General features: G+C 38.9%; 1 protein-coding gene across 1 annotated transcript; it reads left to right on the forward strand.

Annotated features, from left to right (window-relative positions):
- The first annotated feature begins 5,905 nt into the window (after positions 1 to 5,905).
- On the forward strand, positions 5,906 to 20,411 carry nradd (neurotrophin receptor associated death domain). Its single transcript, XM_084726583.1, has 6 exons — positions 5,906 to 6,366; positions 13,540 to 13,672; positions 13,851 to 14,204; positions 16,017 to 16,248; positions 16,376 to 16,518; positions 17,862 to 20,411. The coding sequence occupies exons 1-6, from the start codon at positions 6,328 to 6,330 to the stop codon at positions 18,173 to 18,175; spliced, it is 1,215 nt and encodes a 404-aa protein (XP_084582709.1). The 5' UTR covers positions 5,906 to 6,327; the 3' UTR covers positions 18,176 to 20,411.
- The last annotated feature ends 3,029 nt before the right edge of the window (positions 20,412 to 23,440 follow it).

Consider the following 23,440-nt stretch of genomic DNA (forward strand, 5'->3'; position numbering starts at 1 on the left):
TCCAAGACGGTTGATTAAATGCTCAGGAAAGGTTACTTAAACATTCCTCCTTAATGTTCCCTACATGTTTTTTCTGTATAAAGATAACATTGCTGATACGTTCCCAGAATGTTCTGGGATGGGTAAGTTTTTCCAGGAAAGTTACTTGAATATTTCGCCTTACATGCCTTAGATGTTAAAATGTCAAGTTTTGACTACTTGAAAACAAGTGTTGATACGTCCAGAACATTCTGGAAAGGTTGGTTAAATGTTTCAGGAAAGTTAGATTTACTCTTAATGTTCCCTAGATGTTAAAACGGCAAATTTTTGTAGGGTAAAACCAACGTTTTGGTTTTCATAACATTCTGTGAGAGCTGACTGAGTGTTCAGGAAAGGTTACTTGTTTTAAACATTTTTCTACTGTAAAGCTAATGTAAAAACATTCGGTACGTTTGTGCAACATTCTTAGAACGTTTCAGGAGGGTTACGTGAAAGTCTACCAGGGAAACATTATACCACAAAAATGTCACTTCATGTGCTTATTAGAATGTTTTGGGAATGTTACTTTGCACAAAAACATTTGCACAGCGGTCTTAAAATGTGAATTCCCCCGTTGTGGGACTAATAAAGGAATATTTAATCTTATCTTATGATGGGGGGAGGGTTACCAAACACAAACCTGAAAGGAATATAGTGGGAAAGTTAAGTGTTAGCTGAGTGGATGGATAAATAGCTCTACAGGCCAGAGAGAAAAAAATATGCATTTTTGTTTTGGGCGTGAACTCTCCCTTTAAGTCTTAATGCTCTGTCTTGAAGTTGTCCTAATATGGCCACAGTAATTGTGACTGCACACTTTATCTGTGAAGCACCACGGCCCATATCCTGAGGATGATCATGACCCGTTACTGAAAAATGAGCTGTGCTTCTTGTGTGTGTGACCCACAGCAGGAAGGAAACTGATCCGCTGCCACAGCGTAGATCATCCCGCTCCTCTACTGTAATCCCAGCCTTGCATACGTCTGTGATGTTAACCCTACTAGAGTTGAAAAGGTCACAGTGAGCAACATTTACTTGAAGAGGAGACTTTGATCTCCTGGTGGGCTGAACATCCTGTCAGCCTCCCCATAAACACCTCCGGGGGTACAATTCAGAGGGGTGGGGAGGGGGGTGATAAAACCGACCTGTAGACCCCCAGTCAAACACAGACCGCAGAACAGTGAATGAGGGAAGTGGAGTAGGAGGGTGAAGAGGGATGCAGTCGCTCTGATGTGGACTCATTGACAATGGTGGGAGGGGTTGACACCTCGCTCTCGGTTATTGGCAGTATCTCTGACCTCTCCGGACCTGAGGGGATGGATGTCGTGAAACGCTGCAATTTTGGTGTTGTTCAAGTTGTTCCTGCCAAGAACCACAACAACCCTCAAACAGGCCTCCATCAATGACCTCAGCCCTCCCCTCTCTGCTTCATTTCTCCTCGGGCCTGTGGACGAAATCATGTGTTTTTTTTATAGCTCCCTTATCGTTCCCACCCATGTATGACCACAGAGGAACTCGGCCCTCAGATAAAGAGTCCGGGCCCCTGCAGCAAGACAAGTAGTAAAGAATAAAGAGGCAGTGGGAACTGTTTATTTGTTTTGGTGCTGATAAACTTGTGTTTATTTTATTATTTGTTTGATGTTTGCTCCAATGCACAGCAAATATCTCAATTTTAACAAGTAGTTTTTGTTCTAAAAGCTATTTTTCTATAAACAAATGAAGACAATGCTCCAGTGCAATAAGATTACCACGTGATACTGATAAAAATCTGCTTGCCTTGCCTTTCCTTAAAACATAAAAGCAGATTACAGCTGATTCTGAACAAGTTGTGTGTTTATTAGAAACATGTTGAAATAAAGACATTTTAAGACCCAATAGATAAAAACTACTTCATTTTTACAGTGCGTTGGGGCAAACATCAAATAAAGAATACAATAAACATTGAAATCTGCATGAGATTAAAATACAAAAGAATCTCTCCACGTTTTATTATTTGTTGTTGCTCCACACTGCAAAAAGTGTGTTTCAGCAGCAGAAGAAGTAAAGTAATGTTTTGAATCTCCCTGCTTTAATGATAGATTATAAGTTCTTATGCAGTTCGTATTTCAATAAAAGCTTGTCGGTTAGGTTTCTGGTGTCTGATGTCAAGATGTCCACACCTTTGCCAGATTTTTTCCCCTGCAGTTGAGCCGCCATTTTTCTATCGGTGACTTAGAAAGAAGATAAGTCTAATGCAAGACAAAATTCTATTTTGTAATGAAATCATGTATTGTGTTTGATATGTAGTCCATCTGTATTGATTAAATTGTATAATAATAATGTAATTGTATAAGTTTTCATAAACTTGATGAACCAAACCAGCTATCATTAAGGCAGGCTAACATTAGTTACCAAATAATTGAGTTGAAATGTTTAAGATCACCTGCCTTAAACTGAAGTGATTTAACTGCTGATTTGAAACATCTGACTTAAAGCAAGAATCTTCACTTACTTTGCTAACTTTGAAGCACTCAATTTGAATAGTTTTTAAAATTAGTGCAACAATTCTCTTTTTTCAGCCATGCACAGCTAAAATCTCCATCTTGTCAAGTAGTTTTTGGCCAGAAACTATTTCCCCCTTTAAATAAGTGAAGAATATTCTCCAGCGTGATACGATTGCACTTGATTTCCAATAAAAATCTACTTTCTCTAACAATTTTCTACAGTCAGGACAGAATAAAGCTGATTTCTACTCTAGAATAAATAAAATTCACACTTTATTCAAAAGAACTCTTGAAACAAGTTGGTTTGTATTGGAAATACGTTGTAAGATATTTAAGACCCAGTAACAGATAAAAAACAAGACAAGCAAGATGAACATTTTTACAGTACATTGGTACAAACATCAAATAAAGGAGAAAATAAAGGAGAAAATCTACATTTAATAAATAACATAAGATAATCTCTCCACAATATATTATTTTTATGTTTGCTCCAATGCACTGCAAACATCTTGAATATCTTACCTTATCTTACCTTTTTTTTTTTTAAGCACGTGAAGAAATTGCACCAGTGCAGAACAGTTTCAAATAAAAATATTCTCGGTTTAACAAATATTGATATGAAAAAATAAAACAGATTGCTGCACTAGAATTAAGAAAAAAGACACTTGATTCTAAAGAAATCTTGAAACAAGCTGGTTTGAATTGAAAACATTTAAGACCCAATAATAGAAAAACTACTATATTTTTATGGTCTATTGGAGCAAACATCAAATAAATGATAAAATAAACACTAAACAACACAAACGTAAAATGATTGCATCAAACAGCTGGAGTTTGTTTTGATTTTTTTTTTTTTTATGGCTCAACACTGAACAAAAGTCACTTGTAAAACGCAGATTTTTGCAGAATCATGTATACTCATTTATAACGGAGCATAAACAGACAAAATCAAAATCAAGAAGATCTTTTTGTTTGTCTGTTTGTGTGTGAACGAGAGAAAGGAGAAATCCATGTGGCTGAAATATGGCTTGAAGGTTTTATCAGAGCAGGAACGTCCTCTCTGTCTCCTCTCAGGCTTTGAAGTGCAAGTAGCATTGTGTCTGAGAGATCTCTCCATTTGTTTTCCTCTGAAGTCTGCAGGCCCCCCTGCGATGCATTCACTAGAATTTACAAGGTGTGTAATTTAGCCTGCGTTGGTTTTCTAATCTTTTGAATTGCTGAGATCAAACATGGACTTCTTCTTAAGGGCATCTTGTTTGATTCACATGCTCTCTTTTGTTTCTGATAACAACTGATCACAGCTCGACACAAGTATCCCTGTAGGGCTGTAAAGTAGTGCCACCTAACTGACCCTTCCCTTATCCTAGGATCCACATATTAGATTTTTAAAATTCACTATAAATTTTGATTTGATTTACCAAAAAGTAAAAGCACTCATTATACAGAGTGGTCCATTCCAGAATAATGTATATTACATTATTGCAGTATAGTAACTGATGCATTAATGTATGAATCCTGTTAATGTTGGAGCTGGTAAAGGTGTTAATTTTAACCACTTTACATACTGACAGGTATAGTTTAATCTATAATTATGCATCAGAATTGATTTGTTGACTATATTTTGTATTAATTATCAGATAATCTAAATAACCTGAATCTTCAAAGTAACTAAAGAGTTTAAATAAATGTAGCGGAGTAAAAAGTACAGTATTTGCCTGTAGAGGAGAATAAGATGGATTTACTCAATTAAATTAGAAGAATATTTGGAAAAGGAGCTTGTGTTTCAGCAGTGGGATTCTCAGTGCAGCGCTAAACCAAAAAATCCTGTGAGCATATCCCAAAACTTAAAAAGGTGGCACATCTCAAGTCTTTAAATTAAGGAGGATAAAAGTGCTGTCGTTCCACTTGTTTATTTGTTTCACTTCACAACACTACAGCCTAAATATAAGCACTTCAAAACTGTACATGAGCAGAATGTACTTTAAGTATCAAAAGTAAAAGTACTGGACAGTATGAGTGTTATACAATTATATATTACTGAACTATCACTACTGATGCATTAATGTGTATGCAGTAATTTAACTATTTTATATACCTGTGAGTAGTTACATCTATAACAATGTAACAAACTTGGATAAGTACTTGCAAATAGTGACTATAGCTGACAATTTCAGGTAGTGCATGTAAAAGAAAACTTTTTTGGCATTTTTAGCGTCAAGAGAATTTAAAAAGCAGTTCACTCAGAGTTTATAACATCTGTTCCATGTGGGGCTCATAAGACAAAAAGACCAAAAAGTTAAGTTACACCCTAGATTCCTCTCTCTGCTCTCAGCAGTGACAAAATAAAGTGAAAGTTTTTATGACAGGCATCTTTGTCTGCTTAATAAAAAGAAGCACTCGTAAGGAGCCTTATCTTTCCTCCTTTCCAGTTTACCTGCATGAGAGCGAAAAGATAAGGGCCCCTCACAGGAATGAAGGATGCTTTCTCTCTCTGCACACTGAGGGTCAAACTGACCCGCACACACAGGAGATGAAACACTGACCACACTTCAACATGGACTATATAAGATATGAGAAGTAAACATGTAAATTCCCTCCGCACTTAGTTATATTTCACCAAGGTCTGGGTGATGAGGCTTAAAAATAGTATCTCAGTATTATTAAGTTAGTCTGTGGTATACAATACATTCTCTATACACTAATTTTCTCTAAAATGACATGGTGCAAATGCTCAAATAGTGGAAACATGATGATATTATACAAAATGATGCATTGCTGTAGATTAAACAACACAAAGGTGTATAAAATAGGCCTGGCATGTGGATTTTTATCACATTTTGTAGGGAGCATTATTAGTGATTTCACAAGATATTTGATATATATTCATCAGCGATATGGATGGGTGGGTAAAGGCAAGTAATAGAAAAGCTAGAACAGTCTGGTAACTTCACAAAATGACATCACAGCCTTTAAAACCAGGAAAAGACAACACTTATGACACATCATGATATAACCATATTCCAGATTTAAGCTAATATCTAGTCTCATGTCACAGTATTTATATAATATTGATATTTGTCCAGTCCTAACTCCACACCTGATATTTTGTGTGTATTTATTGTGATATTTTTCATTATGAACACTTTGGATCTCCACATATTAATGTTTGGAAGTATTTTCATACAGTTGCGGTTATTTTAAATGTATTTGTTGATTCCAGCATATATGAGTGTAAATCAGTAATCTGACTACATGATCACATGCTAACAGTGACAATGTCAGACTCGCTTGCGGTTCTTTGCCTCCATTACATTCTTGTTTCCAGCACAGCGTCGCAGGGATGCAGCCAATCAGGACGCCGGTCTGAAAGCTGAGGAGATGGGAGGAGAAAAGGCCCAGGAGAGCTCACAGGAGCCTTTCCTGCCTCATCTGCTGCAGAGCTGCGGGAGAGGCGGCAGTCCACGCATCCTGCCAGCTGAAACAGAAGAAACTCTGTGTTAACTTACACAGAATCAGCGGGGAGTTGCACTCAAAGAAGGAAATGCGTCTGTGCCGCGCTGTTACCTGGGAGAACCTACGGATTACACAGCCCGCACTGTGAAACCGCTTTCTCATGCGTAAAAAAAACATCTGATTGCTGGACTGTACCGGACTTTCCTGTCTGCGGAGAAGGAGAAGTTGGTTTGTTTGGTGTCACGTTTAGATTTAAAGAAGTGGAAGTTTGATGATAGTTTTTATGAGGGCTGTAGAGTGAAAAAAAAAAAAAGTCCTGTCAGAGATTTTGAGACGCACCAATCTGTCCGCCCGAAGGATTTTGGAGACTGAAGACATGAGACTGGTTGTTATCTGCGCGCTTCTGCTCTTAAAAGTAAGCAACAGTTAATTACTGCTTTACTAACACAATATGACACGTATTTCCACAACATATCTCCTGTATATCGTGCTGCTTTCTTATTTCACACTCTTATCGTCATTATAATAGAAACCATTGTGAAGTTGAACGTCTTGGAGTTCAGTTTTACACCATTGTTCCCAAAGGAAATCTGTCTTGCACCACAGAGCCATATTTCATTAAGGCTGTGTCACATGGCTCCTGTTGGTGAATATGTTTGTTGGCATTGTTTAGCTGGCAAATACCAGTGGAAAGATCAAATCTAATCCGCTCTTTTCTTTTATGGTTTCTCATGACCAAAACAAAAGAGGAATCTACTCAGTAATTTCATTTTTTTTTTTCAAAGACACATCTTGGACTGTGGCCTACTTAGCTTACTGTACATCTACACACAGGGACTGTTGTTGCAGACCTCCATGGTCACAGCACCGTGAAAATAAACCATCAGTGTATCTTTAAAAAGTTCGTGTCCAGGCTGCCTAAGTATTAAAGTTTACTGAAGTTGAAAAGCCAAGTTCAAGTCATTTTTTAGTGTTTCAAAACAAAAACCTTTTCATGTCAAGTAAACTTGACTGTAATTCAGGTGTACTTGAGAAAACATGTTCAGTAAACATAAGATATTAAGTTGAACCAACAACTCTTCAGTCACACTGACAAAAATCTACAACTTGTGACATTAATTACAATTTATTAACTTTTAATTAACTAATTCAATACTTACCTTCACCATAGTTCACAGTGCTTTCATTATCGTGAAAGCAGCTTATCTTAAAGTGTATTAGGGACAGTGAGTTTCCATCACATATGTTTTTTTTCATAAAAAAGAAAGATGCATGCTGAAAGCCCTGCTAATATGCTGCCCATTTTTTCTTTTAGAAACCTCAGACATCAAGTTAGAAGAGCTCATGTTTATAAGTTCTGAAGTTTTCGGAAAGTAAATACTAGAAATTGTAAGTTAAATAAACTTGAACAAATAAAATTTTATATTTATTTTTAGTTAATAAGAAAAGATGATTTGATTCCACCAAATTCATGTATGATTTTTTTCTGTGAGAACATACCAGATATATGTGCAGAAACATCGCAGTAGCACACCATTCACCAAGATCACGCACTTATATCGTGATAAATGGTGTATTTTATGAACAAATTATAGTTTCAGTAGTGTTTGATAGCATGTTATTAAGTCAGGATCCGTGTGAAAAGAAAGGCCCATGCTTCCACAGTTGCAGACAATAATTTGACACTCATCTACCTCGAACAGCCCATGGGGCTTGTAGTCCTGTCTGGACACGCTCCTCAGAGTCAAAGCACTTTTGTTAGATCAAAGTGTTTAGATAAAACTTCAGCTCTTACAGAGATGTGTATCTCTCGCCTATAATGAGGGTGGAATAATCAAAAGGGTTTGTTTTTGAAATCTAAGAAGCCGTTTCTGTTCTGCTTTGCAAACACCCTGACTTTAAGTGTGTTTCTGTAGTCCACTGTAAGGTTATCATGTGTGCTGTCAAATGATTCTGATTACTCACTGCATAATTTACAGTAATGCAGAACATTTGTCACTGTAGGCATACAATGGAAATTATGATTGTTAACTCTCAGAGACCTGCAGCAATACAAAACAGGATAAAAGCATAAAAACAAGAATAAAAGTAAAGCTACAATGACTAATTGACTATTAAATTAATGACCAACTATTTTGATAATCGATTAATCACTGTAAGTCATTTTTTATAAAAGTAAACCAAATATCTGTGGAGTCGTGGACAAATCAAGACATTTGAGGACGTCACTTTGATCGCTGCTTTTCATTTTTTGATATTTTATGGACTGAATAACTAAGCGATTAATTGAGAAAATAAGCGACAAAAGGATAAAAACAAGATTTAAGGGCAAAAAGAATAAAAGGGTAAAACACAAAAATAGAAATGTATAAACAGGAATAAATGAATAAAAAGCCTAAATAGGAGGGTAAAAAACAAGAATAAATGGATAAAAAGAAGAATAAAAGGCTAAAAGGCAAGAATAATGGGATAAATAAAAGGCTAAAAGGGTAAAAATGGGAACGAAAGGATTAACAAAAAACAAATAAAAGATCAAAAAAAGGAATAAAGGGATAAAATGAGAAAAATAAACAAGATAAATGTTATAAGGTAGTATCCTCTACCTAAGTAATTTGATTATATGTTAAAGTCTCCTGTTAACTCAGTGTCTGAGGCTCTTGTTGTCTGTAGTGTACTGTACTTCGCCATATTTGTTGCAGCTCCTGGTGAAAATGTGGCCTTTGCTGGGCCTGGATATCCGGAGCAAAGCAATTATCATCATTTTCTCCCAGTTTGTGGTGTGTGTGTGTGTGTGTGTGTGTGTGTGTGTGTGTGTGTGTGTGTGAGTGAGTGGGGGGAGGGGCTGGTTTAGTTTGTTACCACAGTCATTTGAATTTCCATAGAGTTGTTAAGCAGATTTCTTGAGAGGGCAGCAGACCTCAGGATCATTTACACATTTGAGCCACTTCTCAGCTCTTTGGTGGGAAATCAGTAGATTAATAGTTAATGCATTAGTGCATGTGTGCTGTCTTGTTTGATTTAGGATAAGAGTTTTTGATGCTGGAGAGAAACCCGTGTCCTTTAATTTGTCCCTTATGCTCCCTGTGCACTAATGACAGTAATCAGTGAAGATGGGATGTGTAGCTGAGACAACTTTCCCTCAGCTCAGGCTGTCTCTGCTGCCTGAAAGACCCCTCTCTGCCTGTTACTGTCACAGTCAGACTGTCTCAGACTGTGAAGGCTGAGGGGTCATTGTCCTCACAGAGAGAGCATCCTTTTGTGTGTTTATTTTCACGCAGATTAGATTAACTGTGGAAAGTCCAGCCTTCGCGCTTCAAAAGTGGTCACACTCACTTCAAAGGGGCACAGAAAATGTTTCAAGCACAGAGAGAGGGCTGAAATGAAGTGTGTGTGTGTGTGTGTGTGTGTGTGTGTGTGTGTGTGTGTTTGTGTATGTGTATGTGTGTGATCCGCGTTGACTGAGTGACTCCGGCAGCCGTGGAGTTGAGAGCCCCATTGAAAGCACTTCTCCTCGGTGGTCCGTCTGTTCTCACTGGGGAATCCCTTCGGATTGCAGCTTCTTACCTAAATGGAAAAAGCAACTGCAGCCCCCCCTCATTCCTGCAGACTTTATGCTCCTGAGGCAACAGATAAGACTAGACTAGAGTACTCTAGTGCATGCTGCACACCAAATTAATGTTTTTGCATGAAATTTGGACATGAAACCAAAACTAACAAACCAAACTACAATATTATAGTAAGATGGTACTAAATTTACAACGAACAATGATAAGACCTTGAACGTCTACTACTATGTCTGTCTATCTATCTATCTATCTATCTATCTATCTATCTATCTATCTATCTATCTACACTAGAATAATTAGGATTTATCAGTTGCTGTTTGTAAATGCATCAGAAAAATAGTTCATTCTGTGGGTGTCAAATTCCTTGGGTTCTTCTTTTTGGTTTCTTCAGCTCAGCAAAATAATGAGAAAATAAGAAGGCGCAGGTGGGTGGTGCTGCCACACGCTTCTGGAGGCTCGTGGATAGTGATGGTCAGCCAATATTATCAGCTGATGTTGGCCTCTCACAGCTATTTCAGTCTGTCTGTCTTTTTTTTTTTTTTTTTTTTTAATTTAGAGTTATTTATAATCAATAAAAATACCCAAAGAAAGTTTACCTGTTCTAATGACCTGATGTCATTTTGGACAATAAAGTTAAACTTTAAAATACTCTGCCTCCATTGTCACAAGAGTTTGATAAGCACATTTGAGGGATCATTGCAATATTGGCTGATATATTGATATCAGAATTTTTTTACTCCCAAATAATCAGCAATGGCCCCAAAATTCTGGCATCCTGGGTTCTCGCTTGTCAACAGTCAGAGCTAGCTGTGCTCTCTCTCTGTTATTCTTTAGCCACATACTTTAAAAATTGTGATTTACTTTGTTTAATACACGCTCAACGTAAGGAAGCATAAACACTTTGTTACAAGATGGATTTACTATGGCTCACTTGCCTTTGCTTTAATTTGAAAAAGTCAAATTATTTATTCATTGCAGTATTAAGTGTGATAAGTAAACTGGCATATATTCTCATCCCAATAAAGCGGTATCCATATATAGTACTGTTTCATACTGTATATACAGTAGATAATGATTTACTCATTCCTCTACTGAGTAGATCACTGTTGCCACTCCTCTCCAGTGGGGTATGGACTAAATATTTTATTGTTCACTACTGGGCACCAGTGGGTGAAGTGCCAGGCCGTTGGCAGTTCCTGCTCTGAGCTGAGTCGGCCCTCCAGGCAGGCGTACAGAGCCCCACTAGTCCAGACTCACTGCAGGCTCTGCAAAATGACAGAGATCCAAGCAGGAGGTAAAAATAAAGCAGAGCCACTGTCACCAAATATTTATCAAAGAGTAAATTGAGGACTAAGAGGTTAGCTAGTGTGAGTAGAGGAGCTCCATCTGTCACATGTAGAGGACCAACCAGAGCCAGCTGGAAGCCTTTGTCCTCGGGCCAGTCCATTGAATCTGTGCCGTTTCCACTCCCAGAACATTACATACATTAATCAACATGAAATATATCTGATTAATACATTTTATTACCAACCTTGGTTTCCTGCATTTTGTCTTCATTGCAATTTCAAGAGACATTATGTAAAATCTTAACAAGCTACCTAGAACACTGAAAATATAGAGTCTTAGCCTGTCCCCCCTCTTTAACATGACAGTTTAGACATTTAAATACATTTTATCAATGAAAAATCATAATACATTGGTTAAAACACGACACTTACTTACTTGCAAATGGCACAGATTAGAAGGAATGGCCTGCTACAAGTTATTATGGTCCAGGCTTGGTCACAGTCTGCCAACTCCAAACATCCTACTGGTTCCTGCCTGCTGGATTCTACCAACCCGACACCCTAATACCTCTGATCTGGGTTTGTGGCTGGTGCTCAGATATCATCAGGCTCCTCTGTAAGCGCCGCAGTAAAACTGCCTGTTGTTTTTGGAACGAGGCGAGCCCCGATTCAAAGCTGTTCCTCTTGTAGTATCAGCATGGAACATTTCAGTGTTTTGCGACTAGGGGCATGGCACTGTGTGTGTGTGTGTGTGTGTGTGTGTGTGTGTGTGTGTCTCTGTGTGTGTGTTTGTGTGTGTTTCTGGTGGGCTTTTTGTTGGAGACTCTACAGGTTCACACACGTTGCCGCCTGTGTTTCTTGGCAGACTTCAGAGACAAAGAGAGACATCAGTGGATTGTTTAGCTGTTACTTTTCCCCTTTGCAGGAGGTTAGTTGTTAGACATCTGTTTGCTCTTGTCAGCCCTCAGGCGGGGCAGGCCAATCTTCCTTAAATGTGTGCATGTTTAAGATGCCCTCGTTCAGAGCCTGGAGAAGGGGAGTTAGTGAAATACTGACCTTCATAGACACACCTGCAGGGCTTGGCGACTTCAAAGGCCCCCACTCACCCAAACAGACACTCGCATGCTGGGCAGTCTTGGTTAACTGACACCCTCGCCTGGGGCTGGAACCGTCTCCTTTATATATCTCCCCCTTCTTTTCTGATGTCAAGAAATACACACACACACAAACTGTATCCGCACACACAGATACACATTGTCATTCACACTGATTTTGGAGTGTGTGGGAGGACGGAAGCTCCTTTTACTCCTTCCTTCCTTCTTTTCTGAGTGTTTTGCTTCACCCCTTCATGTCTTTTTCTTTCCACTGGTCTAAAGCCATCTGATTAAAGCCAGCCACTCCTGTCAGGCACCAACCCCGCTGCACAAGCCGTTAGGAATGTCCGATCTATCCCTCATGTCATAACTCAAGCTGGGCTCTCCATTACCCACTTGTAGATAAGGACTTAGAGCACTTTAAGAACGAAAGATGAGGCAGATAGAAAGATTTAAAAAAGGGCCATTTTCAGTTCACCCAGTTTCCTCGCTTCTTTAATTACACAGGGGTGGGATGTGTGTGATTTCCTTCCCACATGTGGAGAAAGAAAAAGCTCTTCTGTCGTTTTCTTGTTTGGTAACTACTTAAACATGCTGTATACAACATTTGCTCCTTTTAGAGGTTGCCGTAGACCACCAGCGTCTCAGACCAAAACAAAGGGAGGTTGTGTTTACTCCACCCATTCCCAAACAGAAGAATGCCTCGGCCAATATTGAAATCTGAAAATCTTCAGGAGCCACAAAAACTTTTAATCACAACTTTGGTTCATACAGAAGGTTAATGGTACCAGTGATGAGATATAAGATACATTCTGGTGTTACTGTGACTGGTCAACAAATATGGTGTATCACCAGTTAGACTAGGTCAAATGAATGAAGAATAACAATTAATATAAATCCCATGGTTTTGTTTTACCAATAAATATGTATGGTAATGTCAAATGTATAAAAATTGAAAATTAAAAACATTTTATCAATTCATTCATCATGACCTCTCTAGGCCCACCCGCAGGCTTCATGGCCCCCAGAGGGCCGCAGCCCACACTTCGGAAATCACTGGTTACTCAGTGAAGCTGGGGGAAAACATGTCATCTGAACACACACTGCTTGCAAAACTCAGATCAAACTGTCTGATTAGGTAGATTATGTTACTACATTGCCTATTTCCTACCTAAATTATTTTCAGAAACTGCCATTTTGGCTCTGGTTTCCAATGGAGACCCCTAAAACTAAGTTGAAACTGAAATTAGGTAGTGCTGATCTTAACATATTTCTTGCTTAAAATGTGTTCAGAAACATACAAACATTTTGGCGCACTATTCAATTGTAGTAATAAGAGATATGTTATGACCAGGTGGCCATTTTGGCTCTGGGTTCCAACTGAGATCCCTAAACCTGTTTAGCTCAGCTGATCAAAGATGGCTCAAGATAATGTAAATGCATCGCCTATTTCTTGCCTAAAATGTTTTCAGAAACATATTTTGGTGTACTGTTTATCTGTAACATGAGATGATATGTCGCGATGAGATGTTTGCTGACATCTATTGAATCTGAATGTTGTATATTGCACCTTTAAGTTATGCATGCTTTAACAGTGTCAGAATAGAGACGACTTTCTAACTTTGTCATTTATTTACTGTAGGTCACTGTTGGAGATGCCTGTGCCAGTGGCAAGTTCACTGAATCAGGGCAGTGTTGCAGTCTGTGTCCTGCTGGCTTTGGAGTGGAGGTAGAGTGTGGGAAAGAAGATACCAAGTGCACACCATGCCCGCAGGGTGAGCAATTATAATCTAATGTTACGCCACCAATGTAGAATATATTTTACCTGCCTTATCATTATCTCTGTCATCTGCTCGAGAGGCTGGAAGGTTTAAAGCGGCACTGCGTATCATCGTTGCCACTGATATTTATGGGAGAAACACACCGACACTTACTTTATAATCTGTTTCCCAGGAACATTCTCCTCATCTGAAGACCTCAGCGCCTGCCTTACCTGTGCCAAGTGCCCCCCGAGCGTCCCCACATTCGCCTCCTGCTCCGCCACTCAAAACACACAGTGTGAATGCAGCAATGGCTTCTTCTTTTTGAGCAGCCATGGCCTGTGTGCGCCATGCTCCAAGTGCTCTCGTGGCGAGGGTGCTACCCGGGAGTGTGGCCCACAGGGAAACACGGTTTGCCAGGTGTGTGGCCCCGGAACATTTTCAGAGGAGCTGAGGAGCACCAAACCCTGTCAGACCTGCACCCAGTGCTCTGACAGTGAGGTGGAGATCCGAGCCTGCATGTCCAACTCTGACACACTCTGCATGGGTGAGTAGCTAAAAAACCCCACACTGATAAAATACATTGGTGGATTTTCTGTCGCGTCACACAGTGTTATGTGCCTGAAGCGCGTTCTTATTGGCTCACATTGGGTCATCTTGTCTTGTCACTTGCAAAACCATAACCTACACAGTTTCCCTTTAATCCAAGAATAAGAATACAGAAGACCTCATGCGTAATTGTAACCTTTTTTTTGTGTCATCGATTTACATAGATACACTGAGATTTTTACTTCTTGTATTTTTTACATTTTATAATGATTTTTACTTGGCTATTGATACATTTTGAAGCTGACCATCGTAATGTCATACTGCACAACAAAATAGTGCAAAGATATATTGAGATTTTGATGGAAGAAGTTACATTCAGCAACAAAAATCTACTCATATGGTTGTATTCTGAAGGATATCAATCTAAGTTAGTATCTTAAAAGGCCAAGTATCAGTTTGCATTAGAGATGTTACAAGTTTTTTCCTTTCCGATACAGATTCCAATACCTGAACTTGGTTTATCAGTCAATATCTAACAGCTATCTGATAACTGTATCACACAGGGGTTAGTAGTATACAATGTTTAAAAAAAAAAAAAAAAAATTTTAACCCCTGTGTGGTATAGTTGCTTTCATTGTTGTATGGCCTCGCTCGGTGAATCACAAGCATTTTTCGATACTGGTATTGGTATCTGAACAGCCCTAATTTTCATGTATACAGGCGTGAGGTCAAATACTTGACATGTATTAAATAAACCGATCTCACCTTTTATGCACGCACTCAGACCATGTGGTGAAACGTTCATGGAGTTTGCAGAAGCGTGCACAGCTACATCCTGCAAAACCAACTTTTAGGGAGTCCTGTAAATGAAACACAAAGTTGTTCTGCATGACATGGTCCTTCATTATGATGAACGTGTTCACTGTGGTTAATTTTGAATCAGTCCTACAGTCACCGTCCCACTGCTGAAAATTCTCACTTGTGCGCCAGTCTGCAGCTGGAAATCTTCCCATACAAATACACTATTTGCAACATTTGCTAAAAACTTTTTAAAAAATGAAATTATAAATTTATGACCTGTTTTAACCTGTTGTCTTCAGGAGAAGTGAATGAGACACAGGCTAACTTACATTGTTCTTTTTGGATTTTCTCACAAAGAAATGTATAGAATAGTACCAGCCTTATTATATTAGAGATCTAAGGCATTGCAAAGACAGCAATAGTAAAAGATAAAAGAACAAGCTAAAGGGAGGGTGACAGGCAGTGGGAGGGTCTGTGAGAATACGACATGTGGTCAACACCTGCATCCACACCTCATCTGAACGCTCTGTAACACTCTGAGCTGGGAAACATGAGCAGTGAAAAAAGAGCCCACTGAAGTGCTGTAATCCAATTGGTATGAGCTTGACAGGTCTTTAGGTTAACTGCCCGAAAGAACCTAAAGGCCAAAGGGAGGCTGCCGACCCTGACAACCAGTCTGCCCGCTCCCAAATGGCTTCATTCGCTCTCCAGGAGTAAGGTCATCTGTACACGCTCTGGTTCCATATGTCACGACCCTTTGACCCCAGAGAGGTCAGCACAGTACCTTGTAGTGTTTGATCCTAAAATAGGCAGACTGCAGGAGGGAGAACGAGGCTGGAAACAGGGGCAATGAAAGGTTTGAAAACCCCAGGGGAGCAGGATGACTGAGGGTATCGTTACATCAGGCGTGCAGGTTTCTGTGGAATTATTTCTGGCCCTAATTTACGCAGCCCAAATGTGTTTCTGATGTACATATGTGCACATCTCTCTTCTTTCTTACGCTCAATAGATAAGAAGCTGCACATTTTATCTCGTCCTGCTCTGGATGGACCCGGTGGGACTCGCGATGCTCCTCGCTGGCCAGGTGTTGAGGAGGTGACAAAGGACGGGGAGGCCACTCCTGTGCCTGGAACGCCCAAGTTTACCCCACAGGACGAGGGTGGCAGCAACAACATCCTGGCCTATGTATCTGTGCTGGCTGCTGTGGTGCTCGGTCTGCTTCTTTATGTGGCGTATAAATGGTGCGTCTTCACTCAGGATGGGCCCCAGTCCTTAAATGGATGTAATAATGATTAAAATTGGCACCGGGATGAAAAATAGCTTGCTGTGGGCAGCTTAGCTGACATTGTTTTCTTCTGCTCTTCTCAGCTGGAGATCGTGTAAACAGAAGCGGGCTCTCTCTAAGGCCCGTGCAGCTGAGTTGGGAACCTCTCCAGAGGGAGAAAAGCTCCAAAGTGACAGCGGCGTTTTTCTGGACTCTCACAGCCTACAGGACAACCAGCCCAGCAAAGGTGTGGTACACACAGGCTCTTTGAAAGTCAACTAAATTTAAGTTTCAGACGTTTTAACAAGGTCACTGGGACATCTAGACCTTTATAAACATGCATTACTATTTTTTAGATTATTGAAGAATAAACACAGAAAAGAGGACCTCCTGAAGGCCATAATGTCCGTCATTTGTAAAGGAAAAATTAAATCGCAGATTACCTACCATATTTGAGGTTGTGACAATATATTCCTGTGCAAACTGGCATCTCAGTGACTTTGGGGTTGTAATGTTTTTTTTTTGTTTTTTTTTTTACATCTGTTTTTGGTTGTCAAAAACTGAAAAAGTATGAACTTTAATGGTGGCTCCCAACATGTTAAATAACAGTCAACAGCTGTTCTGTGAGATTAGCTTTATTGACGTTTAAAATGAGTGATGTTAACAGAGAACGTTATGCTTGTTATGCAAGCAGAAAGTGGGCAAAAGAACTCTATTATTAATATTGCTGCTGAGAAACAGATGCTCTGCCTTTGAAACATTCATCATATTGAGGAGATAATGTCACTAAATTTGAGTAAAATACAGACTTTGTTCATCATGTCTGAATACACAGCACAAATCACAGATGTGGGGGGTTGATTTCTGAATTTCATGAGGTCCCGTGGTAATACTAGTCTCGTGTGAATAGGGCTTAATAGTAATCATGTTATCTCATTACTAGTAATACTTAATGGCTACTTGTACATCTCAGAATTGGTTTTAAGGCCCTTGCGTGAACAAAAAGCCTGGACCAGTAAGAGGTTTCAAAATATTTAAGTGCACCTTTAAGTTCCCAGTGTATCCCACAAAATAATGAGGAGGAAGCTTTCTTATTTCACGCCTATAAAATGTTGAACTTTGAAGTTATAAACAGAAAGAACTATCATAGGACATATGTTTTCAATCTGCCATGACGAAAAATGCTGGACATATGTTATATATTTTGTTTAGTTTTGTACTTACATTATCCCAAATGTTTCCACCAAATGTCAAACCGAGAGAAATCTGTAATTTACTCAAGGCAACAGTGCGTTTTCCCACTAGCCACTAGTTACTATAATTTCTGGGAAAACACGGCATACGTCAGATACGTCAAAGAGTGAAGAAGGAGGTCGATGAATGTGACTAAATGTAACCTGAATAAAACTTTACTACATTATCTCATCCATGAATCATATCAAATTAATATTAATCTGCTTTTGTGGTTGTTTAACAATCTTACCCACTAATAATACAAGCAGTGTTATTATTATTGAAAATATCCTATTGGTTAGTTTTTTTTGGTAGAAATAGCCGATTGGTAAGCTGATTTTTCTCACGTTTCTACAGGTACTAAGAGGGACAGCAAGCAGGACAATCGTCTGTACATCAACCTGCCGCCCCACAGACAGGAAGAGGTGGAGCGCCTCCTGCAGGAGGGAGGGGGCCGGGGGTGGAGGCAGCTGGGCGCAGCGCTGGGCTATGAGCCTGAACAGCTGGACCTGTTTGGGCGTGGAGAGGCCCCCGCTCACACACTCTTCTCTAACTGGGCCCAGAAAGAAGGCTCCACCCTGGGACTGCTGTGTTCTGCACTGGCCCGCATCGAGAGGCCTGACGTGGTATCGGCTCTTAACTGCCCCACGCAGGGTGTTTCTGTGGTCTGAGAGCTCCCCGAACATACGCGTGTATGACACTAAAAAGACTCAAGTGAAGAACTTTGATTGAAATGACAAGGGAGGCACTCTGATATCAACACTCCTGTCACTGCTGGAGGCTGCCACTGATGGTTGGACACTTATAATTCAGTTTTTACTAAGAGAACAAAACATTATACTTGTAACACCCCAATTTATGTCACCATTTGATTTTACCTGGATCTAACTGCATAACATATAGCAAATCAGGGGAAACAGACTGAATATACGGTATGTCACAACCTCTCACTGCCACTACTGAGGGAACAACGTCTTTTATTTCTGGTTAAGCCTCATGTCTTGCTCAGTGGACACTGCAGAAGCCTGGTCAAATTGGATTAGAGCTACAATGACCTCCATATACAGTACAATTTTATAAATGTTGTTTACATGCACAAAAATCCTGGTTACTGTATTTGGTTAGTGGCAGGAAACAGAATATGTTTACACGTGTTGCACAAGCGCAATGACTTCAAAACCACTGTTTACATGTTATTTGGACAGTAATCAGATTTATCTCCTGACTCCACTAGAGAACATCAGCCTTCCACGTTCTAGTGTAAACAAATACGGACCGCTTAGATCATCAAGTTTCTAGTCTGGCTAGTCTTGTTTTATGATTCGCAACTACAGCAACCACTTTGGTATTGCAATTGATTTTTGCCAAAAGGAGATGGTTTCTTCCAATAACACAGCTTTCCAATATGATGCAACTTTCCCCATTTCAGTAGAAACTGAGGTTTAGATCTTGCCAGTGATACTTGCAGTTGCCATTTACTCTATAAAAACACTTTGGTTAGGTTGCACCAACAGGGATTAATTTTTAAGCTGGTTAAAATCATTGTTTAACTCTAAAGTATGTTCCCCCAAACTTTCAAACTCAATTAAACTCAGTAAACCCTCAGTTTAGTTTTTACTCTACATATAGATTGAACTTCCAAATCAGCCAACATAAATTTGAACTCCAGTAAAAAATGTAATCTAGCATTAACTTTAAACTGACATTTGAAGAGGTTGAACTTTGGTATGACAGTCATCATGAGAAGGCTAACTGGGCTAACCAACTATTTAGCTAGCTAGCAAACAGCGTAATGTTTTGTAAAATTTTCAGCTAACATGCAACAAACAGCATTTTTTTTCTAGAGAGCTAGTTACCAAGTATAATATTTTTGTTTTTACTTTTTTAGATAGCTGGCAAACATATAACTTTTTAAAAAATCTTTTAGCGAGCTAGCAAACAATGTAACCTTTTGTTAAGGAATACAGTGCAGCCAAAAGTTAACAGTTTTCTCCTCTGCTTAATACTCAGCTCTCAAATTTATTTGTTTATTTGCTTATTGTAGTTTTTGGTAAGCAAGCATCTCCATGTTGATTTAACTCTATTTACGTTTTACTACTAAACAGGTGATTTTTTTGAATTGTGCAACAGAGGCCCGCTTAAGATTAAATCTGCATTTGCTCATTTTAAACCTAGTTTTGCTGAACTCTAGTGGAACTCATCTTAGATTAAATTAATCTTTGTTGGTGCAACCCAGTCTTTGGGAACTACTCATTAGTTTGTTTTTAAAATGTGTTGTCTTGTTCTGTTTTTATTCTTCCTTTTTCTGCTGCAGTAAATAAGTAGCCTTGGTATTTATTTACACTGAGGATATATTATGCACCACTGATGTTTCAAATCTTATCAGAAGACACAAAAATTAAGCATTATGTGAAATAAAAAACACCTTTTTTTTAGCTCTTCCTAATAATCATCTATGATTGTAAATATCTTAAATATTGCTTTATTTTGATAAGTCATGGCTTAAAGTGAGATCATTTCTGACCTGTGAAGAATTAAGAAAATTAATAGAAATGAATCTATTCTCCCTACATTCATAACACACAGCTCCATTTTTGTCATCATGATTTCTTATATTTGACACAGACTTAAAAAAAAATCCAGACACTGTTAACATCAATACTCGTGTCCAAGCTGCCATCATGTTTTTATATTTATTTCATCACCATTTCAAGTCTATAACTAAATAAAATCTATGAGAACCATGGACATCTTGGTGTGCTAGTTACACGTATGTGATGGCCTCAGATGGTTTGATATTTTTTTAACGCCAGCCATGTATGGTTTTGTGTATATATTTCCTAATTGTATGCCTCAATGTGTTTTTGTAAGAGCTTTATTCATTTAATAAATAACTCTGATAAGTCAGTGCTGTTTTGTTGTAAGAGAAGGACATTAAATCTCTCTGTCATACAGTTGTCTTCATGCTACATTGAGGGTTCCCAAACTTTTTCATGGCGAGGACCCCCACAACAGATGAACATTAGACCGCGTACCCCCAAATTCATTTGGATTTTGTCTAAAAGTACCCTTTCAGAGTAATTATTTTATGTTTAGGTTTGAAGATAATTAAATCTTTATAATCATTTAGTGATCAAACTTGGATCGAAGTAAAAATACTCTATTCCTGCTTTTAGGACTCCCTACAACTCACTCAAAGACCTCTGTTCGTCCCCAAACCTCACTTTGAAAACCAGTCGTTCTAGATCAGTTGCTTGAGGGAGAATGAGATGGTGGAGTAAGACAGTTAAATGAATAATAATAATAATAATAATAAAGAAATACAATGTAATGGAGAGAAAAATAAGTCCTATCATCTGGAACACTTGAACACAGTTTTTAGAGTGCTTGAAAACAAGCAAGCAGAAAAACTAGAAGAAAAAAAATCAATAAACAGTAACTACTTGAAATTATTGGACGGTGAATGCTAAAATGAATGGATAATGTCTAATAATAATGTCTAAATAAATAACATTAACTGAAATGGAGAAAACAGTTAAAACTATGAGTAAAATGGGAAAAAAAAATAGTTAGCTAACTGGTAGTTACCTGAAAGTAATGGATGGCAAAAACTAACTCGTAGTTCCCTAAAAGTAAGCTAAAAATTTAAAATGGTAGCTAAAATGAATGGACATAGTCAAAATAGCTTGGATAAATAGTTAAAATAAATGGCTGTGTTGGTGATAGGAGTGTGAGAGTAAGCCTACGAATGACAAAAAGATTCAACATGCCTCAGTAGTTTGAGACATACGGTTTTATTTTTAGATATTGAGTCATACCTCTCATAGGCCCGAAACAATTAGCAACTTAATGTAAAATCTAGCATTGCTCATGTAATTTTTTTTAATTTTGATACAGTTTTATATGCCTTTGTATTTACATTTATTTTTCCCCACCAAATGGCAAGTACTCTTTTTAATGTTTAGATGTGAAAATGAGTTTTGAACCAGACCACAACCACAGCCCTATAGACATGTCTGTTACTTATAGTAAAATATAAAACCCCCTTGATGGATTACACAGTGAGGAAGTTTGGACATATTTGGAATATACTACGCCTTATCAAGGGATTTAGTGTATAAGAACATTTCCTATCCAAAACCCGGAGGGAAATCTGTTAAGAGGTATTTAATAATTTGAGGGTGAAATGAAAATAATAGCTTGATCCAAAATATTCTGCAGGAAAGTTTCCTCTTTCTCTCTGAGGCACAATCTCCTGCTCCCTCTCTGCTCTGCACTGAACTCAAATCTGTTAATGATCTCTTTTGCATTCAGTTCTAAGTGGGAGCAGGCATCTTGCATGGCCTAGGGCAGTGTTACATGCCGTCACACACTCCAGACGGGACTGCTTAACTGCGGTCTGGAGCACACAGGCATGGGGCTGCGGAATGTGCATACACTGGGAGGGGGGTTGGGACAGAGGAGAGAGGGGAAGTGCAGCAGCGCCTCTCTCCACTCGTCACGGGTCTCCATATTTAGAGCACACTGAACGTCTCTAATGAAGGCAGTCGATCACTTTGATTCCCTTTACTGGAGCCAAACATCTGGCTCAACAACTGTGCTGCAGTGGCATTCATGCCATGTGCGCCCCTTATTAGAGGAGGGAACCAATCTAAAATGGGATTGGGTGTGCACGCTGCAGTTAATCATGTAACGGAGGTCACTCACATTTGCTCAGATCTGAGTCTGTTTAAAGAGACAGTTTCACCCAAAAATTTAAATGGAGTGTCTGTTTGCACCCAGGGAAGAACAGGCACACAGCAGCTATCACACCTGACTTGCTTAATTTATTTAAGAAGTACACAAGAAATCTGTGAATTGAAAACAAAAAGCAAACAAATACAAAACATCCAATGCATCTTATGTACTCTGTGGATATTACCACTGGCACTGCCTGTAGGCATCTACATCCTACTTGACTTGAATTTGCTATATGACACTTTCTCGTGTTCTCTCCTGACTAGATCCTTGCTTGCTTTGTATCAGCTCTCAGACTTTCGTCGCTTTGGATAAAAGCGTCTCCTAAATTAAATTCTAAGTTGTAATTGTACAGCGTGACAAATTCTCTGGAAATAAGAGGCAGTGGTAGACAACAAGTGAAGCTCAGGAATCTCTCGAGCGTTGGGTTTGTGTTCCAACCCAGGAGATTTAAAATGAAATATGAAATTAAACAGTATTAACTTTAGAGTAAATTGAATTATTTACATTTTTAAAAAATATTTCCAGTTTTCAGTTGCAGCTCATGGTTTGTCATGAAGGTTTAAATAGCCAATATAAATAGAATTTTGACTACAGACACCGAGGTGCTTGTCTCTGCCATGCTAGGCTATATGCACCCAGGTGTAAACAGCCACTTTGGCTATTCCCCAACCAGTGCAAATAGCCACATATGCTACTCCACCCTGGGTGCAACTAACATCAACTTTAACTATTTCTGTTTTCTTCCCTGTAGGTCTCTTATCTTGTAGGTCTGGCTGATTCAATAGTCAGTCAGGTCACAAGGGGCTGGTGGATCCCATGCGGGTGTAAATACTCACATGTCCTGTTAATGCCCTGGGTGCAAATAGCATTGTTGGCTATGGACACCTGGGTGTTTGCCTGTGCCATGCTAGACTATATACACCTAGGGAGTAAACAGCCACATTTGCTATTTCACCCTGGATGCATATAGTATCTGCCAAATCTAACATCCAGAGAGAGATGTCTACCTTCTCTTAATATTATATAAATATAATGGACAAAATGGGACTCAGTATGTTGTGTTCAAAGCGCAGAAAAAATGCATTTAAAAAATTTGAACAGCAATGTATCTTTCCATAAATCATGACCCAGTTACTCAAAATAATCCAGAGGCCTTGTTGTGAGCAGCTTTATGTGGAAACTACTTTCTATCTACT

Source organism: Lutjanus erythropterus, chromosome 9 (genome assembly GCF_056507025.1).
Source record: "Lutjanus erythropterus isolate fLutEry1 chromosome 9, fLutEry1.hap2, whole genome shotgun sequence".
Lineage (NCBI taxonomy): Eukaryota > Metazoa > Chordata > Actinopteri > Lutjaniformes > Lutjanidae > Lutjanus > Lutjanus erythropterus.